Genomic DNA, 19946 nt, shown 5'->3' with positions numbered 1-19946 from the left:
ACAAATAATACATATTATCTTTAATGTGCAAAAAAGACCAATGGATGAACCATGGTTTTGATATATTCAGGGATAGGGTGGTGTTTGCATGTGTCACTCTGCAGGCGAGGACTGCTCCAGGTAACCAGTTGACTTGAGACAGATGAAGGTGGCTTTGGATGCTGAACTTTCTGTTTGGGCCTCTGTGGGGTTCACTAATGTTGAAGACGAACAGCTCCTTGGTATCATCAAGAAACCAAGTGATGCGAATGGATGGAGGGCTGAAGCCAAAGACCAGGCACACAAGTTCACCAGAGCCCTGCAGGAAAGTGGCTGAAGGTTCACTGTAGCTCACTGTGGCTGAGAAAACAGTCATAAAAGTTATTGTAATGAATGAGTACTGACATGGAACAAAAACATCTGAGGAACATTTATATTCTTTCATGTTAGAAAGAGTCAAAATGAGAGCTAATGTTCTGAGAGCGATATGTTTCTTTTCTGCTTCACCTTTACATTTGATACAATGAACCAACAGCTGAAGCCTTCTAAATTTGACAGGAATTTATTTCACAAGCTACTTGATTCAAATAGTGAAGGTCCTGTTTCAAAACTGTGAAGTTGATATCACCTGCTTTGCCATTTTAACAGGTGAGAAAGATGAAATTGAGAAGCTGCTGCCTGAAAGTTTTGTACTCTGCCTTTTGTTAATTACGATATGAAAAGGTCACTCATCATTTGGATCAGTTCGCAATATCTCATTATACTGTAGCGAACATTAAATTGAAATTTTATGAAATGCTAATTCTCAGCTCACCAAACACATCCTTGATTGTGCTTTCAAAAGGTGCTTCGGATGACTCATGTTTGACAACACAAGAATACGTAGACTCTTTGTCTTCAGTTTTGGATGTATTCAGTCTGCTGCTCATTGAGTAAGTGCTGCTGCTTGTATATTTCCATGCAGGACTGTTCGTGTAATGAGTTGCAGGGAGTCTCTGGCCATTCTCCTCCCAGTACACTTCGAGGGTAGACGGGAAAAATCCAGAAACGAGGCAAAGAAGTGTGAGGGCGTTTAACGTAGACAGCTCAGAGTCAGTTGGTTGTATTATCTTCACAGTTGGTGGATACAGTTCTTGAGAAACACAAAAAGAAGACAAAAGTAAATTTGTTTCTTGGTTAAATGCTCTACAAATCAGATGAAATGATGAAGAATCAAATGTTTCTCATGTATAGCTCTACCTCTGTCTTTTCTTATATGGTCCTCATAGCTCTGGTGGAACATTGATGCTTTCCTTCACAAGACACTTGTTTATATGCGTGCCAATCCTCTGCTGACACATTGAGGAAACTCCTCAAAGTCTCTGTCCCATTCCTGTGTCTCACTGGTGGCTCCATATGGACATTGAGAAAATATTTGTTCCCACCGACTTTCCAGTTGATAGTGAAATCATGAAGTGGAGAGCCGATCAGATGACAGGTGATAGTCACCTGTTCCTTGTTCTGAAGCTCCTGGAGTGGTGGTCCCTGAACATACACGCCAACTATGTGAGATGATGCTGGAGTGACTGAAAAGAAAACATGATGGAGGGAGACAATGCATCTGTCAAGTAAAGATCATGAGAAATAAGGCTCATATGCTTTATGGATGATTCTGAAATATAGTATTTATTCTACACTTAATGTATTAATATGACCGTGGATTGTGTTTGAACTTCACCTGAACAGAGGCTGATGTCCTTTTTTACTGTTTTGTTCAGAGATTTGTCAGACACTTCACAAGTGAAGACCTTCCCTGTTTTCCACTCTGTTTGAGGGATATGAAGTTGACTGGTGACTGACATGCGTCCATCTGCACCCATGCTGATGTCATTAGTTGATGGAGATCTTTGCTGAGACTCAGAAAACCATTTAATTTGAGGGTTGAAGCCCCATCCAGAGCAAAAGAGTCTCTGTGGTCCTGAGTCTTCACTGGGGACCAGAAGAAGCTCCACTGATGGGTCCACTAAAAGAGACATGAATCAGTACATCATTGAATCAATCTCCCAACTGAATGTAAAACATCAAACAGGAAGAAAGTTAAGTCATCTGACCATCTGACCAATCTGACCAGTGATGACATGTTTAGCCGCATGTCATCGTTCAATCGCTGGCTGTCGAGGTGGTGTCCAGCAAACGGTGTGGGCTTCATTGATAATTGGCAGACTTTCTGGGGAAGACCTGGTCTGATTAGGAGAGACGGCATCCATCCCACTTTGGAGGGAGCAGCTCTCATCTCTAGAAATCTGACCGATTTTATTTATGAACCTAACCCCTGACAACTCAGAGTTGTGACCAGGAGGCAGAGCTGCAGTCCTACACGCTTCTCTGCGCCTCCATTAGAGCAGTTACCCACCCAACACTCCATAGAGACCGTGTCTGCCCCCCGACCACGTAAACTAAGTAAACCAAAAGTACAGAGAAGAGGAGTTAAACATAAGAATCGGATTAAAATCAGAACAACCTCTGCAATAGTACAACAAGATAGGAGAATTAAATGTGGACTGGCTGTGTCCTGAAGAGTATGTGAGCCTAAATGAAGCTACTCCTCCGAGCCATATTAATACCCACATTCCTCGAGGCAGCGGCAGAGGAGGTGGAGTTGCAGCCATTTTTGACTCAAGCCTTTTGATCAACCCTAAACCTAAACTCGACTATAACTCATTTGAAAGCCTTGTTCTCACTCTTTCTCATGAGAAATGGAAAACAGTGCAGCCACTTTTATTTGTTGTAGTATACCGCTCTCCTGGTCCTTACTCCGAATTTATAGCTGAGTTCTCGGAGTTTCTATCAAGTTTAGTCCTTGAAGCAGATAAAGTAATTATTGTAGGTGACTTAAATGTACATGTCGACGTTGATAATGACAGCCTTAGCACTGTGTTTATCTCAGTATTAGACTCAGTTGGCTTCCGCCAGAATGTACATGAACCGACTCACTTTTTTAACCACACCCTCGACCTTGTTCTGACATATGGCATTGAAATCGAAGACTTAATAGTCTCCTCACAGAATCCTCTTTTATCAGACCATCATTTAATAACTTTCGAATTCATATTACCAGACTACCAGCCAGTAGGCAAAAATTCTGATACCAGACTCCTGTCTGATAGTGCTGTAGCTAAATTTAAGGATATGATCCCATCAGCATTTAATTCAATGCTATGTCTCAATACAACAGAGGAGTCTTATGCTAACCTTAGTCCCTCCCAGATTGACTACCTGGTTGATAGTGCTACAGGATCGTTGCGTATGACACTTGACTCTGTTGCTCCCCTAAAAAAGAAGAAAATTAAACAGAGGAGGTTAGCTCCATGGTATACTCCTCAAACCCGCAAATTAAAGCAAACTTGACTCTGTTGCTCCCCTAAAAAAGAAGAAAATTAAACAGAGAAGGTTAGCTCCATGGTATACTCCTCAAACCCGCAAATTAAAGTAAACTTCACGGAAAATAGAAAGGAAATGGCGTTCTACCAATTTGGAAGAATTTCGGTCGGCCTGGCAAGACAGTCTTAAAATATACAGGAAAGCCCTCCGCAGTGCCAGGGCAGCCTATTACTCTGCACTAATAGAGGAAAATAAGAACAATCCCAGGTTTCTCTTCAGCACTGTAGCCAGGCTGACAGAGAGCCATAATTCTATTGAACCATGTATTCCTTTAGCTCTGAACAGTAATGACTTCATGAGCTTCTTTAATGATAAAATTCTAACTATTAGAGACAGAATTCATCGACTCCTGCCGTTAACAGGTACTGTTTTGTCTTCAAACACAGAAACCGTAGAAACTGTTACTCAGTCTGTTGCAGTTTTAGACTGTTTTACTCCTGTTGACCTTCACCAACTAATTTCAATAATTTCATCATCAAAATCATCTACCTGTATTTTAGATCCTATCCCGACTAAGCTGTTTAAAGAAGTATTACCTCTAATTGACTCTTCAGTATTAGACATGATCAATCTGTCTTTATCAACAGGCTACGTACCACAGTCCTTTAAAGTAGCTGTGATAAAACCGCTACTGAAAAAGCCTACTCTTGATCCAGGGGTTTTAGCCAACTACAGACCGATATCCAACCTTCCCTTTCTCTCAAAAACTCTTGAGAAAGCAGTTGCCAATCAGCTGTGCGACTTTCTAAACAATAATAGTTTATTCGAGGATTTTCAGTCAGGATTTAGAGTGCATCATACCACAGAGACAGCACTGGTTAAAGTTACAAATGACCTTCTAATTGCATCTGATAAAGGATTTGTCTCTGTACTAGTCTTATTGGATCTAAGTGCTGCATTTGACACCACTGACCATGGCATCCTATTGCAGACACTGGAACATTTCATTGGCATTAAGGGAACTGCGCTAAGCTGGTTTAAATCCTACTTGTCAGATCGCTCTCAGTTTGTACGCGTTAATGATGACTCCTCTGTGCTGACTAAAGTCAGCTATGGAGTTCTGCAGGGTTCTGTGCTTGGACCAATTCTATTCACCTTATATATGCTTCCTTTAGGTAAGATTATCAGGAAGCAGATGATACCCAGCTATATTTATCAATGAAGCCGGAAGAAACCAGTCAGTTAACTAGACTACAAGCATGTCTTCATGACATTAAGACCTGGATGACCTGCAATTTTCTGATGCTAAACTCGGATAAAACTGAAGTTATAGTAGTAGGCCCTAAACATCTTAGAAAGTCACTTTCTGATGACATAGCAGCTATGGATGGCATTGCGCTGGCCTCCAGCACCACTATAAAGAATCTGGGACTCATCTTTGACCAAGACATGTCCTTTCACTCCCATGTAAAACAAATTTCAAGGACTGCCTTTTTTCACCTACGTAATATCGTAAAAATCAGGCATATTTTGTCTCAAAATGATGCAGAAAAACTAGTCCATGCATTCGTAACTTCCAGGCTGGATTATTGCAATTCCTTACTATCAGGCTGCCCAAATTCGTTGCTGAATATTCTCCAGTTGCTCCAGAACGCTGCAGCACGTGTTCTGACAAAAACCAGGAAGCGAGATCATATTTCTCCAATACTCGCCACTTTGCACTGGCTCCCTGTAAAGTTTAGAATAGAGTTTAAAATTCTCCTCCTTACTTACAAAGCCATAAATGGCCAGGCACCTTCTTATCTTAAAGAGCTCATAGTACCTTATTGCCCTACTCGAACACTGCGTTCCCAGAATGCAGGTCTACTTATGGTTCCTAAAGTCTCAAAAAGCAGAACAGGAGTCAGAGCATTTAGCTATCAAGCTCCTCTCCTGTGGAACCATCTTCCAGTCTTTGTCCGGGAGGCAGACACTGTCTCTACATTTAAGAGTAGGCTTAAAACTTTCCTTTTTGATAAAGCTTATAGTTAGGGCTGGCTCAGGCTTGTCCTGGACCAGCCTCTAGTTATGCTGCTATAGGATTAGACTGTCGGGGGACATCCAAAGATACACCGAGCTCCTCTGTCCTTCTGTCCCTCTCCATCCACACGCTCTCATGTCCTACCACGGCATGTTACTAACTTAGCTCCTTCCCCGGAGTCTCTGTGCTTTGTCGTCTTGCAGGTTCCCATGGACAGTGGCTGAATCTGGATTGTGCGTCTCCTGCCTTGGCCCTGCCTGACATCCACTGCAACTGCTACTGCTATTATTACATCCACTGTCACTGTTAATGTGATTGCATGTCTGTCTCTCTGTCTCTCTCTCTGTCTCTCTCTCTCTCTTTGACTGCATTTCTGTCTGTCTGTCTGTCTGTCTGTCTGTCTGTCTGTCTGTCTGTCTGTCTGTCTGTCTGTCTGTCTGTCTGTCTCACTCTCCCTCTCTTGCTCTTCCTCTCTCACCCAACCGGTCGAGGCAGATGGCCGCCCACCCAGAGTCTGGTTCTGCTCGAGGTTTCTGCCTGTTAAAAGGAAGTTTTTCCTCGCCACTGTCGCCAAGTGCTTGCTCATGGGGGAATTGTTGGTTTCTTTGTAGATAAAAGAGCTTGGTCTGTACCAGCTCTATATGGAAAGTGTCCTGAGACAACTTCTGTTGTGATTTGGCGCTATACAAATAAAATTGAATTGAATTGAATTGAATTGAATCATCTCACCAAAAATACCGCCTACTGATTTTGACTCAAAGTTGCTGGAGAAGCCTTGATTGACTTTGCAGGTGAAACTTGTGTCTTTCTTCCAGTGACTTGGAGGGACAGTGAAGTGTCTGCTGATTGAATGGAGGCCTGGGGCAAATGTGGGAGAGATCTCCTGATCTCCACTGATGGAGCTGTAACTGCAGATCCTGGATGATAAACAAAGAAGACAAAGCCATTACCTCTCTCATCCTTCACCATGAACAAAACACTGAGTTGAAATGTTGTACAGTCGTCTTACCTGAAAGATTCACAGTCCTCTCAGTGGATGAGAAACACTTATGGACAGCTCTGCATGTTATAAACTTGAGTTGTTTCCATTGACTTGATGGAACTGTCACTTCACTGACTATATGAGTCGTGTTTGTGGCTTGGTTTATTTTGCTGCTTGGTGAGACCGTCCCATCCAACAGCCAGGTCAGCTTGGCATCAAAAACAGTGCTGACCAAACACGTTGTTTTCACCTCAGATTCTGCCATCATGACTGTCTTGAAGCTGGGAATCTCCACCTGAATCGATGGAAGGGTGCTTCTATGGACTACAGAGAAGAAGAAAAAGAAGTTAATCTAACGCAAACTACTTATTTTTTAATTGTTTTTTTTATTTTTTACAAATGCACTTATGTCTTATAAATATCATCAAGAATTGTCGTATTATGCTGTGAGACAGTGCAGATACTTACTTTGACAAATACTTATTGTCTTCAATGCATCTGCCCACTCTTTCATATTTGGCTCAATCTCGCTGCTTAGACTGAACGTTTTCTCCACTTCCTTCACACTTTGAATCTTTCTTTGGATTTGTGCTGTGTTTAGGGATTGCTTGTTCCTTTGCCAGACCACACTCAGTTTCTCTGGAAAGAAGCCACTGAGTGTGCGGATGAGCCTGACTGGTGATGTCCCGAATTCTCCTTCCCAGACAGGGTGCAATGTGATGTTTGGAGAAATGGCCTCCTGTCCTGAGATAGATAAGAGATCATTTTGGTTTTTCTTGCTTCATTCTAAACGTTGGATGTCGACATTTTTAAAATATGAGCTGCTTTAAGTTCTTCAGTTGTACATACCTTCAGTTTTTGGTCAAGTAACCATCTATGTTGACTCAATTCTAAGTGTAATGTCTTTGTATTTAGGATAGATGGCAGAGTTGTACTTTTACAGTGTCTGGTGGGGTCAGGCGGAGAAAGCACTGAAGGTCTGTTGCACAGATGTTGCAGCGTGACAGGGCACAGTGATCAGGTCTAGCGGCAAGCGGAAGCACTGAGTACACCCAGGTCTCAAAAAAGTACCAAAATACAGAAGTGAAACAATGCAGAGCGCAACGGTGCATCACAGACACCAGGTGTGAGGTGTGGTCACACCAGTAAGAGAAACAGGGCACATTTAAATATCTCATATCAATTTGTATATGTTGTCACATAGATGTTACATAGCTTCTCATGACTTTTGTAAAGGTTTTAGTTCTAGTTCTCTATTATTAATAGACTCAAGAACTAACCAAGTGTAAAATCTGTGAGTTTACATATTGAGTTGAACACGGGCTGTTGACTCCAGGTGCTGGAGAGGTGATGAACAAAGCAGTATATTAAACGACATGTAATAAAATCTAATGTTTTTTTTTAATTAATGAATGACTATTGCTGCTATTAGTATTATGCATTGAACTTTTATAGGTGAAATGATATTCAACATGAAACACTTCAAAATAATTTAAGAGAGAGAAAAAAAGTTTCAGTAGCAACAATTTATTTTCAAAAAGACACAAAGCTCTCGTAATCAAAAGGAAAAAGGACAATTGTGATGATTTACATGATAGCCTGAGTATATATGGAAAAATGTGTGAAAAATACTTTCTTTTTACAGAGTTCACCTCATTTCATTTAATCTGAAAAGACAGAAAAAAACAACATAAAAATACAAATTAGTAAAATGCCACCAAAATGAACAAATTCCTGCTGTTTGTCACCACATTACCATTACAACATTGCTGCATCATAAAACATAAAAATACACACATGAATCCTGAAAGTGCAGTCATTGCGCCATGCATTCAATTTCCTCATGATTCACAAAGTAAATGTATAAACAAAACATTACAACTGCCCCCAGTGAGTATTTGCCAAATTTGATTCAGTTCAGGACAACAGTCTTAAGATTTTATGGTTTGAAATGTTGAATTTAAGTTGACACATCAATCAATATGCCTCAGAGCTAATTCAACACCTTTGTAGCACAATCTGTAAAACTCTTTATCTTTCCAAAGCTGATTTTCATTTTATCATGTCTCAAAAAATTAAATCATCATTAATAGTTGAAGCTTTTGCTGCAATCACAATTTAAATTAGAATACAGTATAAAAAGCGGTAAGTTAAGAGATAGTGGTGTTGTGGGTAAACATCCTTTTAACTGTTGTTCAGAATGTTAAAAAGTGCTTCGTAAAGCAGCAGGATGTAGTCAAATATTCATAATGCACAAGAGATTTACTGAGTTTATGATGTGATTACATGGTGACTATTATTATTATTTTATTATTATTAAGTGTCATTCCACTGCACAGCCTGATTAAATACATGACAGTATTTACTCAGTGGTCTCATTCTGGTTCTCTGTGCACAACTCTCACATATAAACTCATTGTTACCTTGAAAGCAGTGGTTCCAATGGCGAACAGCAGAGTGATGAGGAAGAGGAGGATGAAGGTGAGGGCTGTGTCTCCCATGTTATCGTCATCTGCCTCAGTGGCAGTGTTGCACTGGTAGTAGTCCAGGCACTCTGGATGCACTGGACAGTGATTAATCAGTTAATATTTGGGACAACATACACACAGATATGAACAATAGATCACATGACAATGTGATGACACAAAATCTATTAACTTCCTTTAGTAGAGTCACATATTTTCAAGTCTCACAGGTCAGAGTAGATTTAATCAGTCAGTCAGTCAGTCAGTCAGTCAGTCAGTCAAAAAAAAAAAAAAAAATAAATAAATAAAAAATCAGTACTGGTTATATGTCTTGCTACTTATTACATTGCCAGTGTAGACTGTGGCATGAGGCCTAATAGTTTAGCATGTTCCTCAAAAATGTTTATCATACTGATAAATGTTAAATAAAATAATAATATGCTCGATGATGGCCCTGAATTGCCATTGAAAGACCTCATTATTGGTGTGGCATGCATGACTTTGCTTGTGAATCAGTATATTCATCATTTGACTGACAACCATAAACCATGAGTTCAACCATAAATAATCATTTGTTTTGTGTTTGTGGGGCAAGACCCAGTAGAGGAAGCACACATACACAAAGACAAGTCACACAAACAGTGTTAATACACCATCTACATTAAACATGAACAAATATGATTCTGTTAATCTTTTTTTTTTTTTACTGAATTTAGTGGGTGGAGGAGGAGTTATTCTAGTTACATGATGTTGAAAGTTTGATATGTTGTTATTGTCACAGAGCTTTAAACCTTAACAAGCTGATATCTACATCAAACCTGTGCTGCATTAGGAAAGCACTGTGACAGGACACTTAGAATAAACATGGAGCTCAAACAAACTGGTTAAATAAAGACATGAACTGCATACAACATACATCAGCAAAGTGTTTTTTTTTATTTTGATTTTCAATCTGCATTGAAGACAAACACAATGTCACATCATAAGCAACAAACATTCAACAAACAGCAGAAGACACAGCGACACAAAATAACATCTACTGAGCCTTGCATGCTTCAGGGATGTTCATGTTGAGGTTGACCAGGTTGGTTTTCTCAGATGTTCTTTGCTCGATGGACCTGACGATAGCTTTAGTTGTGTTAACCATAGACTCGTGGTGAACTACACAGCTGTACACCATGTCGTTCTTTTGCCACTGCTCACGGCTGACCAATAACTGGCCATAAACAGAATAGGATCCATTATTTGCTACAGGGTTTGTGGTGTGGGTCTCATAGTTTGAGCCTGCTTCCTCATCATCAACAAGCCAAGACACAAAAACGTCCTGAGGGAAGAAGTCTTTCACGCAGCAAGTCAGGGTCACCGTTTCTTTTCTAATATGTTCTACTGGAGGCAGCATAAACACTGAAGGACGCTGAATCTCTCCTCCTGAAAGCATGAGAGAACAATTAGGCCTCCTGCCACAGATAAAAGTATCTGCAGCACTCTGCTACAAAATACACTCAAAACATGTTTGATGACATGACAAGAGGAATTACAAACAGGCTTACCAATATTCCTCTCATAGGTTTTCTTCAATGGCTCAAGCCACTCTGAATGTTCGACGATGCAGACCCGCTTTATCCCCTGGCTCCATTCGTCATACGAGATGTCAAGTGAAACGCTGAATATGTTTGTTTTTCCTTGAACAGGCGTCTTTGAGGAACTAACCATTTCCCTTCCATCTTCGTCCTCCCACCAAATCTTCCCAAGAGTTGGATTGTTTACCTTGACTTGACATACTATCTTTCCTTTTCTGTGTAAGAACATGTCCTCCAGTGTGGGGCCAATGATCGTTATTTCCACATCTGGTGCTAAACAGCCTGGACATGCTGAGGGAGGAATTAATGGACAATTATTGGACAGAAATGAGCAAATATTAATTAAAAAAGAAAAAAAATCAGTTGAAATTCAATTTACAATTTTTTTAAAGAAAAGGCAGCAAACTACTCACATGTCCCATGAGATCTGTATGTCACAGATGAATTCTTGGAGCCCGCTTTCCCCTCAAACAGACATGTAAAAGTAGTGTCATCCTGTCTCCAATCACTGGACGGTACCTTGAGAAAACTTGCTGCACTGAACAGTGTTCCATTCTTGTGAGGAGGAGTTTTGACCTCGTACACTTTGCTGGTGATGTCCTCATTATTTTTCAGCCATTTAATCTCATGATGTTCTGGTGAAAAATCTTTGGCAAAGCAGGAGAAGGAAGCATCTTTTTGCTCATCAGAGGAGACCATCACCGTAAGAAATGGAAAAGGCTCTGCTGAAAAACAAACATACACAAATATATATATATATGCGGAAGCAGGGAATAATATATATAAATATATATGCAGAAGTAGAGGTGAACACTGCACCACAGTGTAATCTACTTTTACTATAGACTGACAATAAAAACTGAATTCATGACTTTTCTACCGTATGTTTATAACCTGCACACACACATGCATGTAATGATTGGGGTCCTCAACTTAACACTAAATGTGGTTTATTGCTAAAGTGTGCAGAAAGAGTCAAAAGGATATTAAGAGTGAAAAAATACTTAATTAACCAGCAGAGCTTTAATGCTCACTTGATCGGGCAAGCGAACAAATGATTCTGTTGCATGGATGTTAAGGATCAACACACATTTTTCATCTATCTGCATGACTAGGGTTATGCAGATATATGAAAAGAAGCAGAACACATTGCCATAAAATGGTCGTGGTCAGGTGCAGAGGACAGAGAGTATATTAATAAAGACTAAAATAGACAGCAGCTGAATATGAACAAGAAAGCTTCAGTGTTCTTCTCCCACCTCACTGTTCAGTTTGCCCACCAGACTAACCAATTATTAAATAAAACATATGTAAAGATATGTCACGCTATTTGATTTGGTGACACTTGTATTTTTTGTTGTGCTCTCCTCTGTGTTTATGTTCATTTTAAATGACAGATTGGAGTATATTCGTTTCTAAAATGAAACCAATTGCTGCTTTACATTTAGTTCACACATTTCAACAGGAGCTTGGGATAAATTTACAAAGGTGTGGTAAAGTCTGTCTCTAATAACATTTCTCAAGAAAACCCTGAAAACCAAGTAAGAAAAATTAACTTTTTTTCAGATATATAACACCAATGACACTTACTTATGACTTATGATTAAGTTTATTATCATCACTGCTCCTCTATTTGATACTGAACTCTACCTTAATTTGTAACCAATAACTAGCAATTAAGTATGACATTATTTGTCAGTTACTTGTAATATTAATGATAACATCTGAAGAAAAATACAACTTAAAGTTGTTCTACTATTTTAGCAGCTCTACGATGCAAACCAACTACTAAAAATGCATTTATATAAGACTTACGTGGTGGTCCTGGTATAGTAACTTCTTTATTTCCCGCTGGATGAGTGACGGCACATTGGAAAGGATCAGGTCCTTCCCAGTCCTGTCTCCTCACTTGGATTTGACTGACTCCTGTATAAGAGTCGCCTTTCTGAACTGGAGGATACTGAATGAAGTCTGTCAAGGCCACGCCATTTTGGGTCCATGCGTAGGTCAGTGAGGAGGGTGTGAAGCCGGTGGCAAGACAGCCAAGAGAGACCATGTCTCCAGTGCCAGAACCACATTGTATCAGAGGAAACAGAGTTGGTGCAGTTGGAGTGGCTGAGAAAGGAAAAAACAAACGCGTTATATAATACCAAAATAAAAACAGAATTCAACATAACATACATGTTTCACCAAGCAAGAGTTAAAATAGAGAGAAGTCAATTCAATTGATGAACAATGTCAAAAAGCACGTCTTTATGCAGATCTTTATGTTTCCCGATCACATTATTTCACGTTTTTCTTCGCGCAAAGGTTTGCCTGCCTTGACAATATTACCCGCGGTAGTTTGTCATTGTATATCTGAATTTGATAGTCAATAAACTAACCATTTCTTTAAATTCACAACTTCTACAATAATCATTAGTATTCCTTTAAATTTAAGGGATGAAGCGGCGTAGATTAGATTAGATTAGATTAGATTAGATTAGATTAGATTAGATTAGATTAGATTAGATTAGACTGACTTCACCGATCGCAGTCGGTAAACATCCATTAAACAACCTGCAGCCATATTCTTACAAAAACAAAGCACTTTTTTGAAATTCAGCAGTTTTGTGTGAAGTTAAAGCGTGTTCTTACCTGATTAAACAGTGACCGTTGTACCTTTTCCCCAATAGTCAAAAGCATTGTAGTAGCACAGTGCTCAATCTATTTAGCTGTTCGTATGAAAAGTTTCCATCTACTAATGCGAGCGCAACAGCCGACCTCAACATTGAATTAATCCCATTTATAAAATCCGCTTAAATTACCCAAAAGACACGAGCCAGAAATATCCACCAGTGAATCTGACTTAAACATGATATTTTACAGTATGAAACATACCCTGCAGTAAATTTCAAATGCTAGAAATCTTACCTGATGACACTGTTACCATCGTGCCTTTCCCCCAGTAGTCGAAAGCCCAGTTGTCACAGTTAAGAAAGCCAATTAACCCTCTGATGTTCCATGACTTCATGTCTTACAGTTAATTCAAACTAAAATATACACTTCATTTGTAACCGAACAACACAGCCAGGAGTTTTAAACACAATTTTTTTTTTTTTTTTTGCCAGACTACAAAATACTGTTGGCCGGTGATAAGACGACAGCGTGAAAATGATGAAATCTATTTTAATGATGTGATCAGGAATTTTATCCTTCCATCAGAAATATTAAAACGACATACCTGAGGTGACGGTGACCATCGTGCCTTTTCCCCAGTAGTCAAAAGCGTAGTCACATTTTAACAAACTATGAACCACTGCATACAAAAACCTGTTCCCAGATATCTACACTTTCCATGACAGGTTCTTTTTTGACATTCTACCCATTTCAGCACATCTTCCTCTGTTTTTGCAGATAAGGATTCAGAAGATGGACCCAAAAAACGATTTTCACCCCCCAAAGATTCAATTGAGTCGACTGATGTAACGCATTGAACACACAGTATTCCAGAAATGAATAAACAGAGTTTATTTAAAACTGTTTTTAAATCAAAATGTGTACGTTAGAGAAAAAATTTGAATTTCGTCTTACCTGATGTGACGGTCACCATTGTTCCTTTCCCCCAGTAGTCAAAGTCATCACAGTGATATATTACCATCTGCTCCTAATACAAATATTAAAAGTGTCGATTAAACCATGAAAGTAAACATGTTTCACTGACAAAGCAATTCCCACTGTACTATTTAGTATCCACTTCTTTTGAGATATTCATTTCCTGTGGTGCGGGTTACATTAAATTATATGTGCTTGCTGACGGTTACTGAAGACTTCCTCTTTATCAGACCCTCCTGTCAGCTCCAGTTCACACAAGCAGATCCACTTCATTCAGCTTAAATTACTATTAAGCTTGATACAAGCCGATTATATAGAGCTCTGTTTCCCTTTAGGACACATTTTTAACATTTAGATAAGAAAACGTTTAGATAAAAAAAATCTAAAATTCTTTGCACATGTTCACTTGATGCTAATGTTTTGTCCATTCACTTGCCATTTGAGTCAGTGTCATAATAAAATTTTGCTGTTTTGTTTAATTATTTATTTTAGTGTCAAGTCATGTGAAGCACAAATCTGAGGCAATGCTTCAGCACTACATTCATGGCAACTGCTGTCAGTTTGCTTTTCAATCTGAACCAATACCATAAAGGTAATTGGTAATTCTGTTTGCAGTCTGAGATTATTCCTATTCTGAAGAAAACGACATACTGATTTGGATGAAATGGTTTTGTGCATGAGGAACTACAACACAATGGACAGATGCAAGTAAACAGGTTTGTATGAGGCAGAATCCAACGAGGCTTAAGGCGAGTGGAGACAGGTCCAGGTCTGACAGGGCATGGGTGACAGCAGGTGAGGATGAGACACCTGAGCACAGACAGGGAAATGTAAGTAAGGAAGGCAGGTAGCACACAAGATGAGAAGATTCTGATAAAGGTACTTGGCACTTTTCTTGAGCTCTGGTCGTTTACCACACAGTAAGGCAGGCCATACAACAAATACTGGTTGAAACCCTGGTGCTTAAATACGCACACCTGTGGTCAGGAGGAGCACTGTTGGCCACGCCCTACAGAAACACAAACTCAGACTTGACGGACAGGGGAGAGACAAAGGGGAGGCAAAAGCAGAGGGGGACATGGGCAAATTCTTCAAGGTCCTGATGCTTATCATAATACGGTGAATCTGCTCATAACACAAGGTCAGCAGTGGCTTCTGTGGTGTGATGAGGTTGATCCAGTCTTGCAAAGTGAAGCAATGTGGTGTGTGCCAAAAAAAAAACACCTACACCTAGGGCTGGGCGATATGGCTGAAAACTCTATTGCGATATAAGTGTTTTATATCGGTCGATATCGATAATTACTGATATTTTTAATGACCTATTTAAAATAAGGACCAGGAGAAAAATACATTCAATTTAAACATTGTTATTTTAAATTTAACCTTCCTCTGATTATAATCCCCTCAGCTATCAAGGCAGAAAGGAAAGGGAAAGTCAACACAACCATGGAAAACACTCAAATAATAAATGTAAAAAAAAGTGTAAAAATGTAAAAAGAGAGAAACCCGAGAACTTTTTTTCTGCAGGTGTAGTGCAGAAAGTTCACAAGCTGATTCACCTTCTGCTGAATAAAATGTTTTCAAATATGTGCAGTGTTTTGGAAATAGCAGAAACTGAGGTAGACTTGACATCTGTAACATACAAACAAACAAACATGATAGACAGTACAGTAACACTGACTGAACTATAAAACCAGCCTAGACATATAAACAACTTTAGTCACTCTTCTTACTCTAAACATACATGAACTATTCAATTATATTTTTATTGCAAGTGTGTTTAAAAAAAAAAAAAAAAAGTACGTGTAAGAGATGTTTATAACCTGGCTTCTCCACAGTGCTCAGTGAAGCATGTCTTTAGCTATATGATATGCCACTGCCTCCGTTATGTCTTCGTGCCTTTTAGATGATTTGTCATCAGGCACTGAAGCAGATACCTCTACATGGTGGTCTGCCTCTTGTGCGGTGGTGCTGCGGTTGGCGGACGTTGGCGAATACGGCTGCGCTCCAAAGAGTGAGCACGGCTAAGGTGGTTAAATAAGTTTGTGGTATTACCGGTCTTGATGGGGACGAAAGTCTCGCATAAGTTACAGACCAAATTGGTCTGACTACGGTCTGACTTATAAAATCCAAAAAACTCCATACCGGCGAGCTGACTTTCCCTGTTTTATCAACGATTTCTTCGCTCGCTGCAGCGCTCACTTTCTATTTCTCATTGCACTCCTCACTGAGCAACAAACATGTGACATCGACACGGCGCAACCGAACTTGATAATGTTACATGATTGGTGTGTTAGCGTGTCTCTCTCACTGATTAGCGATTACTCCCTACGTTGCTCAGTTACCTGAGAGCGAGTGCCCTTGTTCATGCAACCAACCTCGCTTCGTAACTTCAGGTTTCTTCCGACGAAGAAAAAAAAAAAAAATTATCGAATGCTTTACGGAACGCATTTTATATTGATATTGATGACCTGTCTATCACGAGACATATCGCTATCGTTCTATCGGCCCAGCCCTACCTACACCCAAAACCCACATTTTTCTCAAATATTTCTCAATTTAATCTCAGCGAATGTTTTGTTTTTACTCGCAAATTTATGATTTCCATTTTATTTCTTCTAAATTTACAACTTAAATTCTAAGTTATTTCTTGGAATATTACGCCTGGTTCCATAATTTTAGATTTTAGAACATTATACATTCAGTGCTTTAGACAATGACTTTGTGCTGTAGCTATTTACTGGGGGAACCACTGGGATTTACCGCTGGGGGTAAAGAGGGACAGTAAAGCAACACAGTGGTGGCACAACACTCATCTAGCCACACATGTGCAGCTATGATACACCATTTCAACAGGGGTCAAGTCCTTAAGGCCCACCCGTAAGAAAAGAAAGTCAAACAAAATCTTTTCTATTCAGTTTGTTTTGTATCAAACAGGAACAGAAACAAAACAGACAACAGTGAACTCTGTTCACAGACCTGAAGCTAGGCTGCTAAGCTACGTTATCAGCTTGACTGCTCAGCCTTGTAATTGTGGACGTGACTTGATATGTACAAGTAGAAGCCATGCTCCTGTTTGCTGGTGGGTGCAGGTGAAAGTGCATCATTGACATCTATTTGTGGTAAATTTTGCAGGCATCACAAAAAATATGTCACTGTTGATGACATAGGCTACAGCAGTGTATTAAGTAAGCAGACTTTACTGAGAGGAACACAACGGAGAGGAAGTGATGTTGTAACTGAAGACCCCTCCTTAATGAGAAGACTAAGGGATTACATTTTCATTTGAATTTTGTCCACTTCAGAGTGTGATTTAAATGTACATGTACAAAGGTGAAAACTGTTAAAGTGCAACAACACTTCTGGAGCTGTAACTCTTGGAGCTATTTGGTCTTCCCAGGGATTTACAGGCAGCAGTTAGCAGCAGAGCAGCAGGCACCAGTCTGTCCAGCAGCCCTGCTCTACTGGCTAAGAGAATAATGTAGGTGCGTACATACACAGTCCCATTCAGGTACTGTAGCTCTGACTCCTTATTAGTGGTTAACACTGCCTGTAAGAACTGGGTGTTGCAGTAACCCAAACATGTTTCAGAAATGATCATAAGTGCCTGCTTTATCTCACAGGAAATCAGGATAGCGAATAAGATGATGAAACTTTTCTACTCCAAATGTCCACTGTGGGCCCGTTGCCTGTTAAGTCACTGCCACACCGTGCAGCAGTAGATGGATTGCCCTGAATCCATGGCTGCAGCTGCACCTTTTCCTAGAGCAAGTGCTGCTGATATGGCTGAAGTGCAGCTGTACCTCAGGAGGTGCGCTTCTTGACCCTTTCTGCTTTCCTCAGATGCCTCACACAGATGAGCTGCGGTGCTTTGGATGAGCTGTCCAAACAGCCCATTGGGGGACGTAGAACCATCCAGCAGTTCCACTTTGATGAGGGGTAAAAGCTGAGACATGTGCAGCCAAAAGTTTCTCTCTGTCAGAATCTGTGAAACCATAATCGTGGATGTAATCACCGTCATCGCCATGGTGAGAGTCAGGACAGTCATCATCGCCTTCATGATATCAGCTCCAGGGAAAGAACCCTTTGCTTACTTTGCTTAGTTTGCCACAGCAGAGACAGCTAGGGACAGCAGTGCTGTGTTGTTCTGAGCTGTGGCAATCTGAGTGCCACACTGGTGTGAATGATCAGAGAGGTGAGCATAAACTTAATCCTGAGGAGTTGGTGATGATGGCTTGTGCCTAGCAGAAGAAGGTGTGGTGGGACAAGCTATGAGCAGGTGCAGGTTGTTCTGCCAGCCTCGCAATGCCCCTTAGATTTGCCACCTTCCTGTTGATGCCCAGTGAGTCCTGGAAAAGCACTTTGGTGGCCAACATGTGGCTGGCAGACTGACACAGGGAAGGAGTGACCCGCTGAAGAGGACTTCCTGACCGTGGTGGGGATAGAGCATTGTCCTTGTAATCAGACTCCAGTTCTCATAATTGAGGGATGGGAGAACTGGGAGGAGAGCCCGAGAGAACCAAGCCATCTGATTCATGCCTGCTGTCAGGGTCCCTTTTCGGGATATCATGGAAGAGCTTGTCTGTCTTGTCCTTGACTGAGAATTAAAGTCAGAGTTAGAGCTAGCCTCATCATTGACATGATGACATCAATCTTCAGCACTGAAGGCAAGTCTCAATGAGGGCAACTAAGGGTAATTGTAAACTTTTCTCATTATACTAACATGTGGGTCATTTTAGCCCTGCTAGCAGCACACAGACATTCATGATCTCCCAAAGATGAATCCTACTGAATTTGGTGGTCTCTTTTAATTTCTTTTGAGAGCCACAATGAAGTTGACTCTTTGTTTGTTTAGTGAAATGTCTCTACAACTATTCGATAGATTGCCATAAAAGTGTGCACTGTGTTACAACCCCTAGCTCATGGTGGATAAAGGGAAGCAACATAAACCAGTTGTAATTGGTGAAAGCAAAGTTATTTATTTTAAAGGTGAGGAAAATGATACGTACAAACAAAAAACAGAGGCAACTCTAAAGGAAATGGGCCTACGAGTGCTGATAAATCAAACAACAATCAAAACCAAAAGAGGACTCTCTGGAACTACACTCATTAACAAAAAAACAATCCAAAACCAAAACCCTCTAACTAAAGTTTAACATAAACAGCAGAGCAGCACCCCTTCTTCCTAATGTACACTAAACAAAATCTTCACTACCTCTATGTCACTATTAGCGTCAGTGGTTAAAGCTAGCTCTGGCCCAGTCCTTCACAAAATTCAAAATGCCTCTCAGTCTCACAATACGGCCACACAAAACGACACATCTGGCGCGCTGCTCTTCAGCCGCCTCGAGTGTCGGTCTGTTCGAGCCTTTCTGCATCCCGTCCTCGATTGGCGCCTGGTGATTGATGAACGGGCCCCGACACAGCACCAATTCAGCGAGCGGACAGCCGAAGGTGGGAGGTGGGAGGCGTAGGGAGATCACACCTCCAGGACGAGCCAATCCCACGCTGAGGTCCGCTCCGCCTGCTCGGCACACACACTCCTCCAATGCACAGCAGGTCAGACGAAAAAAGGGGGGAACGTCAGTGGCTGTAACCTACAGATATCCATGGTGCCCAGAGTATGTAGCCTAATGCCGATCCCCTGATTTTTCATCAGTGACACCAAAAGATTGATGTTTGTGTTTTTTTGGGTGAAATGAGAGCTATTGCTATGAAATTTCATACACACATTCATGTCCCCCTACATCAGGCATGTCCAAACTATTCCACAAAGGGCCGTGTGGCTGCAGGTTTTTCCTTGAACCAATCAAGAGGATGAAGTCTGACCAATCAGCTGTCTGAAGACTGAGATCAGCTGATGAAATGAGTCAAGTCTGATGTGCTGCTGCTTGGTTGGAAAGAAAACTTCCAGCCACTCGGACCTTTGTGGAATAGCTTGGACATGCAAACTCTCTCCTCCTCTG

The 19946-nt window shown here is 40.6% G+C and overlaps 1 protein-coding gene and 1 gene segment (V, D, J or C); both read right to left on the bottom strand.

Moving 5' to 3' along the window:
• The window catches only part of LOC139343199 (uncharacterized), a 198360-nt gene that overhangs the window by 72610 nt on the left and 105804 nt on the right, over positions 1-19946 (bottom strand). The window contains 1 exon segment of the mRNA XM_070980691.1: positions 6369-6658. Coding sequence (XP_070836792.1) covers positions 6369-6658 — 290 coding nt within the window.
• LOC139343220 (Ig mu chain C region membrane-bound form-like) overlaps positions 7893-19946 on the bottom strand; it is a 31991-nt gene continuing 19937 nt past the window's right edge. Inside the window, 6 exon segments of the C gene segment in view lie at positions 7893-8008; positions 8765-8875; positions 10349-10677; positions 10800-11111; positions 12202-12501; positions 13960-14002. Coding sequence covers positions 8000-8008; positions 8765-8875; positions 10349-10677; positions 10800-11111; positions 12202-12501; positions 13960-14002 — 1104 coding nt within the window.

The sequence above is a fragment of the Chaetodon trifascialis genome, chromosome 15 (genome assembly GCF_039877785.1).
Source record: "Chaetodon trifascialis isolate fChaTrf1 chromosome 15, fChaTrf1.hap1, whole genome shotgun sequence".
NCBI lineage: Eukaryota > Metazoa > Chordata > Actinopteri > Chaetodontiformes > Chaetodontidae > Chaetodon > Chaetodon trifascialis.
The sequence above is the reverse complement of the archived record's forward strand: the minus strand, read 5'-3'. Positions and strand labels throughout refer to the sequence as shown.